The following is a 20,264-nucleotide window of genomic DNA, read 5'->3' on the forward strand; positions in this document are numbered from 1 at the left end:
AAACTGTCTCTTTCCCCAGGAAGTTTTCAGCAATCACCTCCTCAATGATACTTTCTAACCCTTTTTCTCTCTCTTCTTCTTGTACCCCTATAATGTGAATATTGTTCCGTTTGGATTGGTCCCACAGTTCTCTCAATATTCCTTCATTCTTAGGGATCCTTTTTTATCTGTGTGCCTCAGCTTCTTTGTATTCCTCTTCTCTAATTTCTATTCCATTTACTGTCTCTTCAACTACGTCTAATCTCCTTTTAAATCCCGCCATTATATATTTCATTTCAGATATGGTATTTCTTAATTGAATGTCCAACTTAAATTCGTTCCTGAGTTCTTGAATATTTTTCTGTACCTCCATGAGCATGTTTGTGATTTTTATTTTGAACTCTCTTTCAGGAAGATTGGTGAGTTCAGTTTCATTTGGCCCTTTTTCTGGGGTTTGTGAGATTTTGGTCTAAACCAGGTTCGTTTGACATTTCATATTTCTATGTGGCCCCCTTTACTGTGGCAGGAAATATTCCTGCTCTGGCCATATGTAGCCATGGGATATTAAGCTCACTAATTTGCTGGATTCCTTTCCAATTGTAGTAGTTATTAGTGCAACAGCTTTAAAGGCAAATATGCTTGTGCCATTTACCACCTGAAAGCTCTAGTCTCTGGAGCTGCTCAGCCCCTGGAGTGAGGTTGGGGGTTGCAGGGAAGTGGCACTGGTGCCTGGTGGGAGGAAAGAGCTGTTTCCTGCTTCCTGGCTGCAGTGCCTGTCTCCACTGTCAGAATCAGTGGACCAAGCACACAGGTGAAAGCCTCTGTTCTTTGCATCTCTAGCTGTTGTAGGTGGGGCCTCCCTCTGGCTGGCCTGACACCAGTGCAGTGACTGCTGGTTTGTGAGCCAGTGCCAGCAGGCCAGGAGGAAGGTGCGGCAGGCTGCGTGTTGCAGTGGGGGCCTCAAAGCTGAGTAGCCAGCCAGGGGGATGGAGTGCCTGAAGCTCCTCAAAGTTCCCAACCTCCTGGGTAGACCGCACCCAGACAACCTTGTTCACTTATCCCTTCTCCAGTGCAGTAAGCTCCTTGCAAATCCTACCCCTTCGGCAGCCCTCTCACTGCTAGGAAGCCTCTCAGACCGCCCGCCTTTCTTTTGTCCCAGAGCAGCCAGATGTGGATCCCCATCCTCCACAAATGGCCGGAATCTCAGTCTCTCAAGCACTCTGCCCTGTCCCAGCTCCCCAACCCCACCAAACTCCAGAGGACCGTACAATGTAGGTGTCTGCTCCAAAGCATATCTCCAGGGTTGGGTGTTCAGCAGTTTTAGGCCTTCATCCTCTCCCCGCTCCGTTTCTCTTTCTCCTGCTGGTGAGCTTGGGTGGGGGAAGGGCTTGGGTCCCGCCAATCAAGGCTTTGGTACATTACCCTGTTTCGTGAGGTCTGCTCTGTTCTCCAGGTGTATGTAGTCTGGTGCAGCCTTCTTTCCTGTTGGTGTTTTAGGATTAGTTGTATTAACTGTATTTTTATACTATTTGTGGTTTTAGGAGGAGTTCTGTGTCTCACCTCTCACACTGCCATCTTGAAACGATCTCTCTCCCATTTATTGTTTTTTATTTCATAATATGCAAGCAAACCACTAATAACATTTTTTTGATTATTCTTGCTACTTCATACTGGAAGTGAAACAAATTCACCTACTAGTTATTGTGGCTTCCCTGTGTCATTTTTTATACTGACATCTGGTGAGCGCTTTGGTGACACGTGGATGAGGTGAGCAATGTCTGTCTCTGAGAGGATGAGCGTATCGGTGACACTAAGGACATCTGATTTCTGATCCTCCATGATTGAGATTCAGATCCTGAAATATGGGACGTGTCCATGATTTGAGATCATGTAGCAGGAAAAAAAAAAACTGATGGATCATAAAAGCATTTGGTAACAGACCTCCTTTGTTTATCTTTCATATTGTACTTTTTACAAATTGGCTCCCAGGTATCCAAAATTGTATTTATTATATTCCTTAGGTTTGTGACAGGTTCATACCATTGGCTCTTACACTGGCTCAAACACTGTTGACTCATACAAAAAATCATATTTTTGTCTTGGGAAATTAAAATATTTCCCAACATTGAGACTATTTCACTGTATGGCAACCATTACTGCTACTCAGAGTGCTGTCCCTCTTCATAGGCCTCTCTACTCTCTCCTGAGAACAAGGCTTTGTGTTAGTTGGTGTGTGTCATTGGGCTTGAGCTCTTAACTCTCCTAGTGAAGTGGAGAGTGAGCTATTTTAGTGTGTCCACTTCACGTATTTGCATTTCCTGCCTGGGAAGTATCAACCTTTGAGTTTGATAACCCTTCTCTGCTGGGCCACTCTTAGCATCCTTAATAACAGCTACCATTCACTGAGCCCTAATTATATGCAAAGCACCAAACTAACAAATTTTCGTACATTATATCCTTAATTCCTATGAAACTCAGTGAGGTAAGTTATGAGCTGAATATCTCCGTTTTACAAGTGTGGAAGCTGAAGCTCAAAGACCTAAGTAACCTGCCCAAGATTCTAAAACTTCTAATTGGTGACACTGAGATTCAAACCGTGGCCTGCCTGAGTCCAAAGCTGCGGCTTTTTAACTCTGTACTACACTGCTTCCCTAACCAGTAGGCTTATAGTGATAGAATTACTGCTGCTATACCGTGTTGCTTCCTTATATTCTGTCCATGTGGGGCTGCATACCAGGAAGGGAGGCTGCACATTGCCCTGCCCTTGCTATGGCCCACGGTGGCTGTTGCTTTGTTAGTTCTGATAACTACAGCTCTGCAGGAGAGGGAGGACAGGAGGTGCTGGGTCACTGTGACTCAGGCAGCAGCCCATGCATGCATCATGGTCCTTGCATGGTTTTGTGTGTATGTGTGTGTGTGTGTGTTTGTGTGTGTGTGTGTATATGTGTATAGCTGGGCTGTGCCAGTGACATCCCAGGGACATCCCTGGGGAAGCTCATATAAAGGGACTCAAGCTCTGGACTAGCAGCTCTCCAACCTTTGAAATGGGGTGGCTGTTGGTGTGAGCTGGTGAGTGTGGCAGGTCCCAGCCTTTACGATCTCATTCAGTCCAGGTGGTACCAGGCTTCATGAGTTTGTTGTCTCTCTGGTGCCCGAGAAGCAGCCTGGAACTTGGAGGCCTGGATTATATTGGATGTCATGGAACTAACAAAGGGATAGAGGAGCCCAGGGAGAAGTGATCCGAGTAGAGGTTCTCAGCTGGCTGTCCATTAAACATTTTTATACCTGGTTTCTACCTGGGAGCAGTTAAACCAGGGGAAGAGCCAGGATATCACTACTCTAATGTACAGCCAGGGTTGAGGCCCACTGGCCTTGAGCTTTTGCTGCAATTTCTAAAAGTTATTATTGTCCCTGTGCAAAGTGTGTGTGTATATGCAGTGCTTATTAGTGTGAGAAGGAGCTTAGATAGGTCTGGCTCCGCTTGCTCAAGTTAGAGAAGAGGAAATGAGCGAGTGGTGTGTGTGTCTCCATGTGTGCCTCTGCCTCTGGCCATGATGCCCCACTGCAGGGTACACGTGATAACGGAGGGAGTGCTGGGGCGCCGCACCACGGATGTGCATGTGAATCTGTGTGTGATATCTTCTTTTGTTTCTGCAGGCCTGGTTCTTTTGCTGAACCCCCATAATGGTAAGGAAATTATGTCCTTTTCTCCAGAGCCAGAGAAATTCTCTGGCAGGGAAGTGCTCTGCGTGGTACGGCCCCTGAGGCCCCCCTGCTACCCTGGCTCTTGTGTCAGGGGCCCCCGATCCAATGCAGGTCAGCAGAGGGTCTGTGGTCACTTGCTGTTTGTGTCGCTGTGTGCCAGGATTCAGACTTGAGGATCCATTCTGATGAGGATTTCATAAGGCATTCTTTTCCCCCTAGGATGTAAGCAGTAGGGGAGGGCCCGGACCTTAGCGTACCATTGGGGGTGTGTGTGTGTAGAGGGGGTTGTTAACAGTGCCCTGGCCTCTCGGGCAGCTCATGTTGCTCTGTGGAAGCTGAGCTCCAACCCTGTCTTGGTCTCTGCCAACTAAGGCATGCTCTCCCTTGCCAGGTGCTGCCCACAAACTGGTGTGTTACTACACCAGCTGGGCACAGAGTTGACCCGGCCCTGCCTCCATATTTCCCTGTGACCTGGATCCCTTTCTCTGCACCCACCTCATATTTGCCTTTGCCTCAATGCACAATGATCAGATTGTTGCTCAGGATCTCCAGGATGAGAAAATTATCTACCCAGAGTTCAAGAAGCTCAAGGAGAGGTGTGTTCATACTGGATGTGGGGTTTATATTTTCAGATTTTACGGACGGAAAAGAATGAAGCCTTTTCCCATGTGACTTTTCAGCTTTCTTCTGATTCTTCGGGTCCCAGTCTGTGCTCAAGCAGGGCTCGGGTGTGTGTGCCTTGAGAACCCCGCTGAGAAACACCCTGTGCTTGTTCTCACTGCCTTGCCTTTGTTGCTGCTATTGCCTCTGCCCAGCAGGTCCTTCTTTCTCTGCCTGGCAACCCCCAACTCACCCTCCAAGTCCAGTGGCAAGTCAAGTATTAGCGCTGGTCCTGCTCACCACAAATGTTAGTGTTTTATTACCACAGTCACCTGCAGCATGCAAGTAGTAAGCCCCCCAAGGGAGGGACCGTGTCTAATTTCTTTGTACGTTGGTGGCTAGGTCAGTGCATGGCATAGAGCTGGTACCCCGTAGAGCCTGCTTAAATATTTCTCTACCCAGAACTCCTGGGTCCTCTCCCCCCATGAGGGGCAGTCTGTCGCTGTGTTAGTGGGTATAGATGGCAGGCCCAACCCCATGTCACTGGGTTACCAGCACCCTGACAACAGGGGCTTGTCTGCCTTGTTCACTGTCGTACCTCAAGCACCTAAAGCAGCCAATGACAGAATAATTGCTCAATAAATATTTGGCTAAGAAAACGAGTGAAGAGAAGCACTGTAGACTGCCTTTTGCTTTTCCTTTTCACGGGAACATCATGGGGGTGTGGGCGAGTTTGGTGGACTTTGGATAGCCTGGATTCTGATGACCTGAGGGTTGTCCTCCCCTCTTTACCTTTCCCCCCTTCCTTCTGATTCCCTTTCTTTTCCTTTCTTCCCTTCCCTCTGCTCTCTCCCTCCACCTGCCCTTCCCTTGCCACCTCCCATGCCCTCTGCTTCCCACATGAATGCAGTGGAAGGAATGGTGACTGAGGTGCTCACTGCAGGGGGGTCTCAGCTCACTGACTCTCTCCTACATCGGAGGAACAGGGAGCTGAGGACACTGCTGTCCGTCAGCAGGTGGAACTTTGGCATATCCAGATGAGAGTCCGCTGCCACCATCTTCTCTCTGGGGTTGGGGCTGTGGTAGGTGGGCGGGTGGAGAAGGCAGGGGGAAGTGAGGGCAGAGCAGGGAACCAGCTGGGCTACTGGGAACAAAGTGAGTGCAGACACTTCCTCAAGTCCTGACCTGGCCCTGGATTCAAGGATCCCTGGCCTGTCCCCCATGGCGAGTGAGGGGAGACAAGGAAGGTCGGGCAGGTCATGAGAAAGCGCTGGGGGAAAGGAGGAACAAAATGGGGAGCTCACAATTGTCCCCTCAACTCCTCATAGGAGGCAGGGCTTTTTCCTCAGAGAAAGTGTCTTATTTAGGACAAGAAAAATAACCCCAAGCTTCCCAAGGCCTGTTTTCCTCACCTTAGAGAGTTAGTGATGTCAACCTCCAAGGGTTATATGGGAGGAATGGAAGTTACCGAAAAAAATGCTAAGCTGAGCCCCTTGGCACATAGCACGTGTCCCACATGTGGTGGCTGCTCTGAGGACATTACACTCCATGAGGCGATGTGGAGATGACACCCTGCCTTCATGTTCCCTGAGGAAACATTTCCCCTATTCTGTGACTAAGGCCAGGGGTGGGGGCCATGCCTGCCTTCTCCCCATAGAGGAATGAGCTACAGGAGAGGGAGACCTGGTGGCCCAGGAGTGTGTGAGGATGCACCTTGGACAGTACCCCCAAGTATGAAGCATGGAGAATTTGGGGTGTTGGGTGAGAACTGCTTTGCCCAACCACAGGCCTTGTCTTGCCTGCTGCAACCATTCTTTGAACATTTGCTGTGTGCCAGATGTTGGGCTAGGAGCTTTACACACATTATCTCATGATTACTCCAAATCGAACTAGTTGTTGGCATCCTGGTTTATAGAAAAAGAAAAGTGAGAGGTGTTAAAGGAACCTTGCCATATTTCACCTAGGTGTCCCTCTGAGATCACGCAGTTAGGAGTGGCAGACAATGGAACCCAGCCTGCCCATCTCTGAATCGGGTTAATTTTCTAATAATTGCACACAGGGCTAGCTCAGAATTGCTTTAAGTTCAACTCCAGTAAGTTAGAAGTTTTCTAACAGTTTGTTCACTATGGAAGAGAAACAGTAGAAAAAAAGTCAAAAAGCCAATGAACAAAAGAACAGGAGATGGGAACCCCTTGCCAGAGCATAGGTCTCTTCTGCCAAGAATGCAGCCCAGGCCCAGAAGAGCTGATGGATCTTTGGGGAGATCCTGGCCCTTGGTTCACGCTCCCTCCTCTAGTGCAGTCCGTGAAAGGATGTGAGCACTAGCACAGGAGGTGGGGAGTGAGTAGTCACCCAGGAGGAACAGCAGAGGGGACCGGCTGGCCCCTGGCATTCGGTTTGGCTGCAGAGCTCTCTCCACCCAGGCTGCACTCTTGTTTTGTGCCTGCTGCTCCCTGTGCTGCTGGCTAAGGGCTCTCTGCTGCCCGAATTTTCCTTCCTGGGTACTTTACCCCTGGCGCTGGGAGGCACACCAATGAAAGTTTGAGTTTCAAAGAACCTGCCTTCCTTTCCTCCAGCCACATCCTGTGTGCCCTCCCAGGCCTGGACCAAGGGGCTTTGTAGGAGGTTGTGGTTCAGCAGAATGTGTGCCCTGCCTCACCCCGAGTCTCCCTGCAGGTTCACCACTATGCTGTCCGCATCCACCACCCGGGAGAAGTTCATTGATTCAGTCATATCTCTCCCGAGGACACATGACTTTGATGGTCTGGACCTCTTCTTGTACCCTGGACTAAGAGGCAGCCCCAAGCACGACTGGTGGGCTTTAGTCTTAATTGAAGTAAGGCCAGTCTGGCAGCTCCAGACTCCAGAAATGATTCTACTTTTAGCCTGTCTGGCCCTTAGCATAGGAGGAGCATAAGGCTGGGGGCAGGGCAGGAGAGCAGTAGCAGACTTCTTGTATTGCCCTCACCCTGTGGGTATTGGGCGAAAGCGCTGCAGAGCAGGTGTCCTGTAGGGGCTCTGCCCCTTTCTCATATCCAGGTGTTGCCCCGGCCCTCCAGCCTAAGTGATGCCTCCTCTGTGCAGCCTTCTGGATTCCCTCAAGCAGGCAGTCTGAACTGCGTGCTCCTAAGCTGCCTACCACACCTCCTAAGTCACTTCCTGCATGACTTACATCCACTTTTCTCAAGAGCTTGTGGCAAGGCCTGTGTCCCACTCCCCTTTATGTCTCCAGTGCCTGGCTCAAGGGGCACAGTAAATAAACGTCTGCTGGGTGATACTTTCTTTCCCTGGCTTTGTTTTTTCTGAATCTCTGCATCTGCCTCTCTTTCTCCCCAGGAGCTCCTGATGGCCTTCCAGAAGGAGGCATGCTTGCCAAGTGCTCAAGGCTGCTGGTCTCTGCTACTGTCTCTGGGGACCCAAACATCATCCAAATAGCTTATGATGTGAGCCTTCTAGGCAGGTGAGCAGGTGCTGCCCGAGTGGGCAGGACATTGACGGAAGGAGGCAACTCAAACTCAGAACCCCATAACTGCCCAGTCCTGTCCTTGAGCTCTCCATATACTTGTCCTGGTCTAAGGACAAGTTTTGGGTTGGGTGAAGGACTGTGGGTGGGGATAAAGCTTAGCTCTACCTCACCCAGGCTTTCTTTGGGAGATTAGAGGGAGGAGAAGTAGTTGCCACAACCACACCATGTTGGGCAGAGTCTTCAGTTCAGCCCTTTGCTGCATTTCACAGGAGAGAAGCCCATGGGCCTGGCCTCTGCTGTGCCAGGGTGCAGCTGTAGATGTACACTGTGTGGCAGATGTTTGGCGTCAGAGAGGCAGATGAATTACCATCCACTGCTGCAAAAACATGAACAGAAATGTCTAGTCAGGCCCAGTTTTTAAAGCACAGGCCTCCAAGCAAAAGGTATAAAGCCAGACAAAGAATAGCTCATAACCTGTGGACATGCCATCTCTGGGCTGATTTTCTCAAACTCAAGAATCAAGTATTTATGGATGAGAAAACTGAGGCAGATGCAGAACACAAGAGAGGGTGGGGTGTTCCTGTGGGTGATTACACTTAGGGAGAGTGGTTTCAATGTGGGAAGGAAGGTGAGAGAACAAGTGGGGCACCGTCTGCTAGTGTTGGTCTTATCATCAGGCAGGACTGAGGGCATCCTACCTTCACTCAAATGGGTGGCTGTGGGCAAATCAGTTAACCTGCCTGAGTTTCAATTTTTCAGCCTTAAATGGAAACAGCTATGCATTAAGGCATTCACCAGCTTAAAATTAAATTAGATAATCCATGTAAACCTTATGCCTATGACCTGGTAAGTGTTCAGTTTATGCTTTGTCATTCTGAAAGCTTTCTGGAGGGATCATTTTCAGAGGTTCCTCGAACGGTAGAAGGAACAGAGCTCTTTTACTGCCTGGGACAGAACTGCTGTACTCGTGACCATTCATGCAAACCTCTATTAGCATTGGTATTAGGGCTGAAGGCACGTGTTTTCTTGTCTAACTCCTGCCCTGGCATGGATGCTGTCAGGATGGCATGTGTTCTGATGCACAGCTGTCCTTAGCCAGCAGTTGGTTCCATGGCAGCATCTCAGGTGGATGGCACAGTTTAGGTAGGCCCCACAGACAGAAAAGGCAGAGAAGCTTGGCATCCAGTGCATAGCTGCCAGCTAATTGGTGCTGTGATGCTCTGACTTGAAAATCTAGCTCGCCTGGTCGTCCTCTCTTCCTCCTGTCCCTTACAGATTCCTGGATTTCATCAGTGTCCTGTCTTTAGACTTACGTGGAAGCTGGGAAGAGTTCATGGGACACAATAGACCCCTGTTCTCTATGCCTGAAGACCACAAATATTCAGTAAGAAAAGGAAAGTTCTCTGGTGGCCCAGACATCTGCCCCTGAGCTCAGGACATTGGTGTTTGGTAACAGGAAGGGGCTTGTGTTCTTCCGTCCTGCAGACATATGTCATGAATTACTGGCGAAAGCTTGGGGCACCCCCAGAGAAGCTCCTCAGGGGCCTCCCTACCTATGGACATACCTTGTGCCTCCTTAAAGCTTCTCAGAATGCATTGCAGACCAGAGCTGTGGGACGTGCATCTCCAGGAAAGTACACCAAGCAAGCTGGCTTCTTGGCTTATTATGAGGTTACTGGAATAAATACTTCTCTAGTTAAGGCTCCCTGACCCCCAGCTGGGCAAGAGCAAGGACAAAGGGACAGAGGCAAGGGGAGGGCTAAAGACATGGCAGTGAGGTTGTTTACTGGGGCATGGGAAATCCACTATATGGATATTTCCTCTTTCTTCAAGGGAAGTTAATTGGGTCTTTTGTAAGGGATTAGGGACCACGTGAGTCCAAATGAATGGAGACAGATATTTCACCCCTTTAAAGAATCTTAAATGTTATAGAAGTCAATCCTGATCTATTATACATCCTGCATAAAAATAATTATTATTTGTGGAGATATATAACATCAAACACTTGCAAAGGTAAAAGAATAGTACAGCCTCCTTTCCTTCTCTCCCACTACCTTATACCCCTCACCCAGTTTCTATCATTAACCACTCATGGCCAGCCTTGTTTCATCTCTGCTCCCCAATTCCTTCCCCCAACTATTAGTTATTTTGAAGCCATTCCAAGATAGTCTTTACTACAGATTCTTTCTCCTCTAACCCAGTTCTGCTCCCTTTCCTCTCCATCTCAGCAAAGCTTGCTACTGAGTGGAGGAAAGAGACATGGACCAAAGGAAACATAAAACACAAGAGAAGACAGTAAGAGGCATAGTGTGTGTGGCTTAGGAGTCTGGAAAGGTCTTATGGAGCAGGTAGAGTTTGAGCAGTGCTTTGAGGAACAGGAAGAATCCTGATGTGCAGGAATGACAAGATGGCAAAGACCTCCCAGGTAAAGGGCAGCAGCTACAAAGGTCCAAGTTATGTAGGGGTGCACAGGTGGAGAGCTGTATCTTGCCTTAGGTAGTAGTGAATGTTGCTGGTGTCTCTCCAATCACACTCTGTGCTGCTGGCAGGAGACGATTTCCTGCTGATCCAGTGTAGCATGGTTATGAGTAGCAACATAGTTGAAATAATGTTCTTGAAGGACATTATGGTTCAAAGAGATTTTGATGATAGAATCTTAAAAAAACAAATAAAAATTACTTAGACATTAACTTCTATGGGCCAACTTGAACACTTCTATTTCTTTGTAGCACATGGTTCCCAGCACAATACTGGGCACCCACTAGACATGCAGATGCTTGATTGATTATAACAATCTAGTTCTTCCTGCCTTCCGGAACTTTAACCTTATTAGAGGTTTAAAAGCTAGTTGTATAACTATGAGGATGGGGTTGTTTATGCTGATTTCTAATAAACAGAGGAGAGACTCAATTATGAAAACTCTGAAAAAGTTACAGGTTTGGCCAAGGGGCAGAGATGTTATTCTTAGTAGATTTGTGTAGGCATTTTTTAGTAAACCCTGGTTTGGTTTCATAAGGCTGTCACTTACTCCTTGGTTCTCTGTAGTAGTAGGGACTTACTCAGAATAGAGAGGGGGACTTTGTGAGAGGCTACCCCACTCCCTCTGTGGCCCACCTTCTTCTCACTGTCTGGTGAGAGACTCTTGGATTCTTTGTTCCTGAGCAAGGAGCAGTGTGTCTCCTGGTGCTTCTCGCCATGCCCTGCACAGAACTAACCTAGTAATCTTCTTGGTAGATTCGCTCCTTTGTCCAGAGAGCGACGAAGCACTGGATTGATTATCAATATGTCCCATATGCCTACAAGGGAAAGGAGTGGGTTGGCTATGACAATGTCATCAGCCTCAGGTACAAGGTGAGACTTCAGTCCTTTCTTGCTCAGGCATATAGTTTCCCTCTAGCTTCCATGAGGCCCATGTCTATACACTGTGTGGGTGTGTGTATGTGTGTTTACTAGGTGGAGGACGAGGTGAGGATGATTAGACCAGATGAGTTTTAGTCATTCCTGAACTAGCTGGGGTTTCCTAATCCCATCGAATCTAGCCCTCTTATTTTGGAGAGAAGGAATCTCAGTTTTGAGGCAAGAAATGACTTCCCTCAGTTCACAAAGCTTTTTGGAGACAATCTTTCCTTTTCTGTTTGGACCACACAACTTCATAAAGATAAATACCAATAAGAAGTAGATCATCCTAAGCAGTCCATGCGTATCAATGACGTGGGGAAGGGGTGGGGAAGAGCAGGGGGAGGAGGTGTGGACATGAGGAAAGGCTCAGTGCGTACAGAAAGCTCATTCAAAGCAAGACCAAAGAAGAATGTGGGTGGATCCGAGCAGTGTTTAAGTGTAAGAAAAGGTAGTAAATAATGCACACGCCCATTTATGCAGGGACTTGAGCACCAGTGATGGTGTTTGGCCTTCACCTTAGAAGCAACTTAAGGCAAAATCAGGTTTTTGAGCAGGTGTCTGTCCTGCAAGTTTGAAACCTTCAGAACTTTACTGAGAGCACCCCATCTCCCACATCTAACACCAATGTTCAGTGCAGTGGCATGTGGTAGTATTTCTTCTTATTTAGGTATTATTGATACTCTTATAAAGGTTTCAATATGAAAAAAAATGTGTTTACTACATTTATACCCATATTATCAAGTCCCCACCGATATGCCATTGCCGTCACTGTCCATAAGAGTAGTAAGATGCCACAGGTTAACTATTTGCCTTCTCTGTGCTACACTGTTTTCCCCATGATCCCCCACACCATGTGTACTAAACATAATACCCCTCAGTCCCCTTCACCCTCCCTGCCCATCCTCCTCCCTCCCACACCCCTCCCCTTTGGTAACCACTAGTCTTTTCTTGGAGTCTGTGAGTCTGTTGCTGTTTTGTTCCTTCAGTTTTGCTTCGTTGTTATACACCACAAATGAGGGAAATCATTTGGCACTTGTCTTTCTCTGCCTGAGCATAATGTCCTCCAGCTCCATCCATGTTGTTGCAAATGGTAGGATTTGTTTGTTTCTTATGGATGAATAGTATTCCATTGTGTATATGTACCACCTCTTCTTTATCCATTCATCTACTGATGGACACTTAGGTTGCTTCCATGTCTTGGCTATTGTAAATAGTGCTGCGATAAACATAGGGGTTCATATGTCTTTTTGAATCTGAGAACTTGTATTCTTTGGGTAAATTCCAAGGAGTGGGATTCCCAGGTCAAATGGTATTTCTATTTTTAGTTTTTTGAGGAACCTCCATATTGCTTTCCACAATGGTTGAACTAGTTTACATTCCCACCAGCAGTGTAGAAGAGTTCCCCTTTCTCCTCATCCTCGCCAGCATTTGTTGTTTTTAGTCTTTTCTATGCTGGCCATCCTTACTGGTGTGAGGTGATATCTCATTGTGGTTTAAATTTGCATTTCCCTGATGATTAGTGAAGGGGAGCATCTTTTCATGTGTCTGTTGGCCATCTGAATTTCTTCTTTGGAGAACTGTCTCTTCATATCCTCTGCCCATTTTTTTAATCGGGTTATTTGCTTTTTGGGTGTTGAGGCATGTAAGTTCTTAATGTATTTGGATGTTAACCCCTTGTCGGATCTGTCATTTACAAATATATTCTCCCATACTGTAGGATGCCTTTTTGTTCTGTTGATGGTGTCCTTTGCCATACAGAAACTTTTTAGTTTGATGTAGTCCCATGAGTTCAATTTTGCTTTTGTATCCCTTGCTCAAGGCGATGCATTCAGGAAGTTGCTCATGCTTATATTCAGGAGATGTTTGCCTATGTTGTCTTCTCAGAGATTTATGGTTTCATGACTTACACATTCAGGTCTTTGATCCATTTCGAGTTTACTTTTGTATATGGAGTTAGACAATAATCCAGTATCATTCTCTGACATGTAGCTGTCCAGTTTTGCCAACACCAGCTGTTGAAGAGGCTGTCATTTCCCCATTGTATGTCCATGGCCCCGTTATCATTGAGTAATTGACCATATATGGTTGGGTTTATCAGGACTCTCTAGTCTGTTCCATTGGTTTATGGGTCTGTTCTTGTGCCAGTACTAAATTGTCTTGATTACTGTGGCTTTGTAGTAGAGCTTAAAGTTGGGGAGCATAATCCCCTGAGCTCTGTTTTTGCTTCTCAGGATTCCTTTGGCTATTTGGGGTCTTTTCTTGTTCCATATGAATTTTAGAACTATTTTCTCTAGTTTGTTGAAGAATGCTGTTGGTATTTTGATAGGGATTGCATTGAATCTGTAGATTGCTTTAGGCAGGATGGCCATTTTGACAATATTAATTCTTCCTAGCCATGAGCACAGGATGTGTTTCCATTGATTGGTATCTTCTTTAATTTCTCTCATGAGTGTCTTGTAGTTTTCAGAGTATAGGTCTTTCACTTGCTTGGTTAGATTTATTCCTGGGTATTTTATTCTTTTTGATGCAATTGTGAATGCAGTTGTTTTCCTTATTTCTCTTTCTGCTAGTACATTGTTAGTGTATAGGAATGTCACAGAGTTCTATGTATTAATTTTGTATCCTGCAACTTTGCTGAATTCAGATATTAGATCTAGTAGTTTTGGAGTGGATTTTTTAGACTTTTTAATGTACAATATCATGCCATCTGCAGACAGGGATAGTTTAAGTTCTTCCTTGCCAATCTGGATGCCTTTTATTTCTTTGTGTTGTCTGATTGCCGTGGCTAGGACCTCCACTACTATGTTGAATAGTAGTGGAGAAAGTGGGCATCCTTGTCTTGTTACAAATCTTAAAGGAAAAGCTTTCAGCTTCTTGCTGTTAAGTATCATGTTGGCTGTGGGTTTGTCATATGTGGCCTTTATTATGTTGAGGTACTTGCCCTCTATACCCATTTTGTTGAGAGTTTTTATCATGAATGGGTGTTGAATGTTGTCGAATGCTTTTTCAGCATTTATGGAGATGTTATGTGGTTTTTGTCCTTCTTTTTGTTGATATGTTGGATGATGTTGATACTTTTTCAAATGTTGTACCATCCTTGCATCCCTGGAACAAATCCTACTTGATCATGTTGGATGATCTTTTTGATGTATTTTTGAATTCGGTTTGCTAATATTTTGTTGCATATTTTTGCATCTATGTTCATCAGTGATCTTGGTCTGTAGTTTTCTTTTTTTGTGCTGTCTTTTCCTGGTTTTGGAAGTATTCCCTCCTCTTCTATATTTTGGAAAACTTTAATGAGCATGGGTATTAGGTCTTCACTAAATATTTGATAAAAGTGGTGAAGCCATTTGGTCCAGGGGTTTTGTTCTTAGTTTTTTGATTACCAATTCAATTTCATTGCTAGTAATTGGTCTGTTCAGATGTTCTGTTTCTTTCTGGGTCAGCCTTGGAAGGTTGTATTTTTCTAGAAAGTTGTCCATTTCTTCTCAGTTATTCAGTTTGTTAGCATATAATTTTTCATATGTTCTCTCATAATTCTTTATATTTCTGTGGTGTCCATAGTTATTTTTCCTTTCTCATTTCTGATTCTGTTTATGTGTGTAGACTCTCTTTTTTTTTGATACGTCTTGCTAGAGGGTTATTTATTTTGTTATTTTCTCAAAGAACCAGCTCTTGCTTTCATTGATTCTTTCTATTGTTTTATTCTTCTCAATTTCATTTATTTCTGCTCTAATCTTTATTATGTCCCCCATGCTACTGACTTTGGGCCTCATTTGTTCTTTCTTGTCTAGTTTTGTTAATTGTGAGTTTAGACTGTTCATATGGGATTGTTCTTCTTTCCTGAGGTAGGCCTGTATTGTAATATACTTTCCTTTCAGCACGGCCTTTGCTGCATCCCACATATTTTGCAGTGTTGAATTATTGTTGTCATTTGTCTCCATGTATTGCTTGATCTCTGTTTTTATTTTGTCATTGATCCATTGGTTATTTAGGAGCATGTTTTGAAGCCTCCATGTGTTTGTGGGATTTTTCATTTTCTTTCCATAATTTATTTCTAGTTTCATACCCTTGTGGTCTGAGAAACTGGTTGGTACAATTTCAATCTTTTTGAATTTACTGAGGCTCTTTCTGTGGCCTAGTATATGATCTATTCTTGAAAATGTTCCATGTGCACTTGAGAAGAATGTGTAGTCTGCTGCTTTTGGGTGTAGAGTTCTGTAGATGTCTGTTAGGTCCATCTGTTCTAATGTGTTGTTTAGTACCTCTGTCTCCTTACTTATTTTCTGTCTGGTTGATCTGTCCTTCAGGGTGAGTGGAGTGTTGAAGTCTCCTAGAATGAATGCATTGCATTCTATTTCCCCTTTGAATTCTGTTAGTATTTGTTTCACATATGTATGTGCTCCTCTGTTGGGTATATAGATATTTATAATGGTTATATCTTCTTGTTGGATTGACCCCTTTATCATTATATAATGTCCATCTTGGTCTCTTGTTACTTTCTTTGTTCTGAAGTCTCTTTGGTCTGATACAAGTACTGCAACTCCTGCTTTTTTATCCCTGTTAGTTGCATGAAATATATTTTTCCATCCCTTCACTTTTCATCTGTTTATGTCTTTGGGTTTAAAGTGAGTCTCTTGTAGGCAGCACATAGATGGGTCTTGTTTTGTTTTTATCCATTCAGTGACTCTATGTCTTTTGATTGGTGCATTCAGACCATTTACATTTATTTATTTATTTATTTATTTATTTTTTATTGAAGGGTAGTTGACAACAGCATTGCATTACATTAGTTTCAGGTGTACAACACAGCGACTCAACATTTATATACATGATATTTCTAGGTACCAGGTATCACCATACCAAGTTGTTACAATATTTTGACTATATTCCTTATGCTATACATTACATCCCGGTTACTTATTTATTTTACAATTGGAAGTGTGTTTATATATATATATATATATATATATTGTGAGGGCATCTCTCATATTTATTGATCAAATAGTTGTTAACCACAACAAATCTCTGTATAGGGGGGTCAATACTCAATGCACAATCATTAATCCACCCCAAGCCCAATTTTCGTCAGTCTCCAATCTTCTGATGCATAATGAACAAATTCTTACATGGAGTACAAATTCTTACATAGTGAATAAGTTACATGGTGAACAGTGCAAGGGCAGTCATCACAGAAGCTTTCAGTTTTGTTAATGCATTATGAACTATAAACAGTCAGTTCAAATATGAATACTCATTTGATTTTTAAACCTGATTTATATGTGGATACCACATTTCTCTATTATTATTATTTTAAATAAAATGCTGAAGTGGTAGGTAGATACGAGATAAAGGTAGAAAACAGAGTTTAGTGTTGTAAGAGAGCAAATGTAGATGATCAGGTGTGTGCCTGTAGACTATGTGTTAATCCGCGCTAGACGAGGGCAATAAACATCCATGTATGCAGAAGATTTCTCTCAGAACATGAGGGGGGAGGTTCTAAGCCTCACCTCTGCTGCTCCCCATTTTCTCACCAGATGGCCCCCTGCGACTGTGCCTGTCTTAGGTTGTTCCTCCCTTGAGGAATCTTACCCGTCTCTGGCTAACCAGTCATCTTCCGGGGCCATACAGGGAAATGTGAAGTTGGTAAGTGAGAGAGAAGCCTTATCGTTTGAAAAGGTTAGCTTTTTACTTCTTTGCATATTTATGCCCTGTGGCTTCTATGCCCAGCATTTGTCTTGAGGTGTCTTTACCACTTGGAAGAATTATGATACTCGGTAAATTCGACATGTGGCACGAGTTCTATTTAAAGGTTGTGATTAGGTAGGAAGAAGAAAAGTTACAGAAGTAGCAGGCAGAAGAAAACCTGGGAAGATTGATTATTTCTTTGACATATCTTCTTGTAGAGTAACTTCAGCATGGATAGGTTTTAAACGACTAATTAAATTGTGCACACACATTAACATAATAGGAATATAGTTACCTAACCAAAGCATACCTGTAATTACCAGCCATCTCCAGTGAAACCAAGAAAACCAGTTAGGCACCTTAGGCATTTGTGAAAACTTATCTATGATATGGTGGATATTGTCCGACTGAACTTAAACAGTCTGAGAGAATTCAGATAAACTAGAACACCCCATTCCTGGGGACTGTTCATATCCCATATGTTCTTTTAACGATAAATAGTCTGTGGTTGTAAGATTTTGGAGTGCTACAATTTGCACTTCTCCTAATTCTTGGTTGAGTTCCAACAGTATAGATCCAGTCCAATTTTTGTTTTACTGCATGCACAGGCCAGCTTAGATATCTCCTTCATCTTTCCCATGGCAAGTCCAGGAACTGGTGGGATGAGTGCATCTACACCTGTGACAGTGTGTGGATCTTTGTTGAAGTTTTTTTTTTTTTTTTTTTCTGATCATCTTCTGTCATGAGTCTTCCCGAGAGTGCTGATGTTGGAAGTTCTTTTTCATATCGTATCTTAGTTCATTTTCGGGGTAGCCAAATTAGGCTTTGATCCTCTGTATAAACACAAACAGACCCTTTGCCTACAGTTTTATATGTCCTTTATATCATTGTGTAGAACTCATTAGAGGTCACCACATAGGAACTGCATTTTTTTTTAATCATTAATCTACACTTACATGACGAATACTTTGTTTACTAGGCTCTCCCCTATACCAGGTCCCCCCTGTATACTCCTTTACAGTCACTGTCCATCAGCTCTCCCCTATACCAGGTCCCCCCTATATACTCCTTTACAGTCACTGTCCATCAGCGTAGCAACCTGTTGTAGAATCACTACTTGTCTTCTCTGTGTTGTACAGCCCTCCCCTTTCTCCCACCCCGCTATGGATGCTAATCTTAATACCCCCCTACTTCTCCCCCCCTTATCCCTCCCTACCCACCCATCCTCCCCAGTCCCTTTCCCTTTGGTACCTGTTAGTCCATTCTTGAGTTCTGTGATTCTGATGCTGTTTTGTTCCTTCAGTTTTTCCTTTGTTCTTATATTCCACAGATGAGTGAAATCATTTGGTATTTCTCTTTCTCTGCTTGGCTTGTTTCACTGAGCAAAATACCCTCCAGCTCCATCCATGTTGCTGCAAATGGTTGGATTTGCCCTTTTCTTATGGCTGAGTAGTATTCCATTGTGTATATGTACCACATCTTCTTTATCCATTCATCTATCGATGGACATTTCGGTTGCTTCCAATTCTTGGCTATTGTAAATAGTGCTGCGATAAACATAGGGGTGCACTGATCTTTCTCATACTTGATTGCTGCATTCTTTGGGTAAATTCCTAGGAGTGCAATTCCTGGGTCAAATGGTAAGTCTGTTTTGAGCATTTTGATGTACCTCCATACTGCTTTCCACAATGGTTGAACTAACTTACATTCCCACCAGCAGTGTAGGAGGGTTCCCCTTTCTCCACAGCCTCGCCAACATTTGTTGTTGTTTGTCTTTTGGATGGCAGCCATCCTTACTGGTGTGAGGTGATACCTCATTGTAGTTTTAATTTGCATTTCTCTGATAATTAGCGATGTGGAGCATCTTTTCATGTGTCTGTTGGCCATCTGTATTTCTGTTTTGGAGAACCGTCTGTTCAGTTCCTTTGCCCATTTTTTAATTGGGTTATTTGTTTTTTGTTTGTTGAGGCGTGTGAGCTCTTTATATATTCTGGACGTCAAGCCTTTATCGGATGTGTCATTTTCAAAGATATTCTCCCATACTGTAGGGTTCCTTTTTGTTCTATTGATGGTGTCTTTTGCTGTACAGAAGCTTTTCAGCTTAATATAGTCCCACTTGTTCATTTTTGCTGTTGTTTTCCTTGCCCAGGGAGATATGTTCAAGAAGAGGTCACTCATGTTTATGTCTAAGAGGTTTGTGCCTATGTTTTCTTCCAAGAGTTTAATGGTTTCATGACTTACATTCAGGTCTTTGATCCATTTTGAGTTTACTTTTGTATATGGGGTTAGACGATGGTCCAGTTTCATTCTCCTACATGTAGCTGTCCAGTTTTGCCAGCACCATCTGTTGAAGAGACTGTCATTTCGCCATTGTATGTCCATGGCTCCTTTATCAAATATTAATTGACCATATATGTCTGAGTTAATGTCTGGATTGTCTAGTCTGTTCCATTGGTCTGTGGCTCTGTTCTTGTGCCAGTACCAAATTGTCTTGATTACTATGGCTTTATAATAGAGCTTGAAGTTGGGGAGTGAGATCCCCCCTACTTTATTCTTCTTTCTCAGGATTGCTTTGGCTATTCGGGGTCTTTTGTGTTTCCATATGAATTTTTGAATTATTTGTTCCAGTTCATTGAAGAATGTTGCTGGTAGTTTCATAGGGATTGCATCAAATCTGTATATTGCTTTGGGCAGGATGGCCATTTTGACGATATTAATTCTTCCTAGCCATGAGCATGGGATGCGTTTCCATCTGTTAGTGTCCCCTTTAATTTCTTTTAAGAGTGACTTGTAGTTTTCAGAATATAAGTCTTTCACTTCTTTGGTTAGGTTTATTCCTAGGTATTTTATTTTTTTTGATGCAATTGTGAATGGAGTTGTTTTCCTGATTTCTCTTTCTGTTGGTTCATTGTTGGTATATAGGAAAGCCACAGATTTCTGTGTGTTGATTTTGTATCCTGCAACTTTGCTGTATTCCAATATCAGTTCTAGTAGTTCTGGGGTGGAGTCTTTAGGGTTTTTTATGTACAGTATCATGTCATCTGCAAATAGTGACAGTTTGACTTCTTCTTTGCCAATCTGGATTCCTTGTATTTCTTTGTTTTGTCTGATTGCCGTGGCTAGGACCTCTAGTACAATGTTAAATAACAGTGGGGAGAGTGGGCATCCCTGTCTAGTTCCCGATCTCAGCGGAAATGCTTTCAGCTTCTCGCTATTCAATATAATGTTGGCTGTGGGTTTTTCATAGATGGCCTTTATTATGTTGAGGTACTTGCCCTCTATTCCCATTTTGCTGAGAGTTTTTATCATGAATGGATGTTGAACTTTGTCAAATGCTTTTTCAGCATCTATGGAGATGATCATGTGGTTTTTGTCTTTCTTTTTGTTGATGTGGTGGATGATATTGATGGACTTTCGAATGTTGTGC

At 44.0% G+C, this 20,264-nt stretch overlaps 1 protein-coding gene across 1 annotated transcript in view; it reads left to right on the top strand.

The window, feature by feature from the left end:
• Positions 1-3,677: 3,677 nt before the first annotated feature.
• OVGP1 (oviductal glycoprotein 1) overlaps positions 3,678-20,264 on the top strand; it is a 30,337-nt gene continuing 13,750 nt past the window's right edge. The window contains 9 exon segments of the mRNA XM_057499465.1: positions 3,678-3,795; positions 4,025-4,280; positions 5,265-5,327; positions 6,961-7,120; positions 7,621-7,648; positions 7,651-7,744; positions 9,026-9,134; positions 9,236-9,421; positions 10,985-11,101. Of these exon segments, the coding sequence (XP_057355448.1) occupies positions 3,678-3,795; positions 4,025-4,280; positions 5,265-5,327; positions 6,961-7,120; positions 7,621-7,648; positions 7,651-7,744; positions 9,026-9,134; positions 9,236-9,421; positions 10,985-11,101 (1,131 nt within the window).

This window comes from Manis pentadactyla, chromosome 4 (genome assembly GCF_030020395.1).
Source record: "Manis pentadactyla isolate mManPen7 chromosome 4, mManPen7.hap1, whole genome shotgun sequence".
NCBI classification, from domain to species: domain Eukaryota; kingdom Metazoa; phylum Chordata; class Mammalia; order Pholidota; family Manidae; genus Manis; species Manis pentadactyla.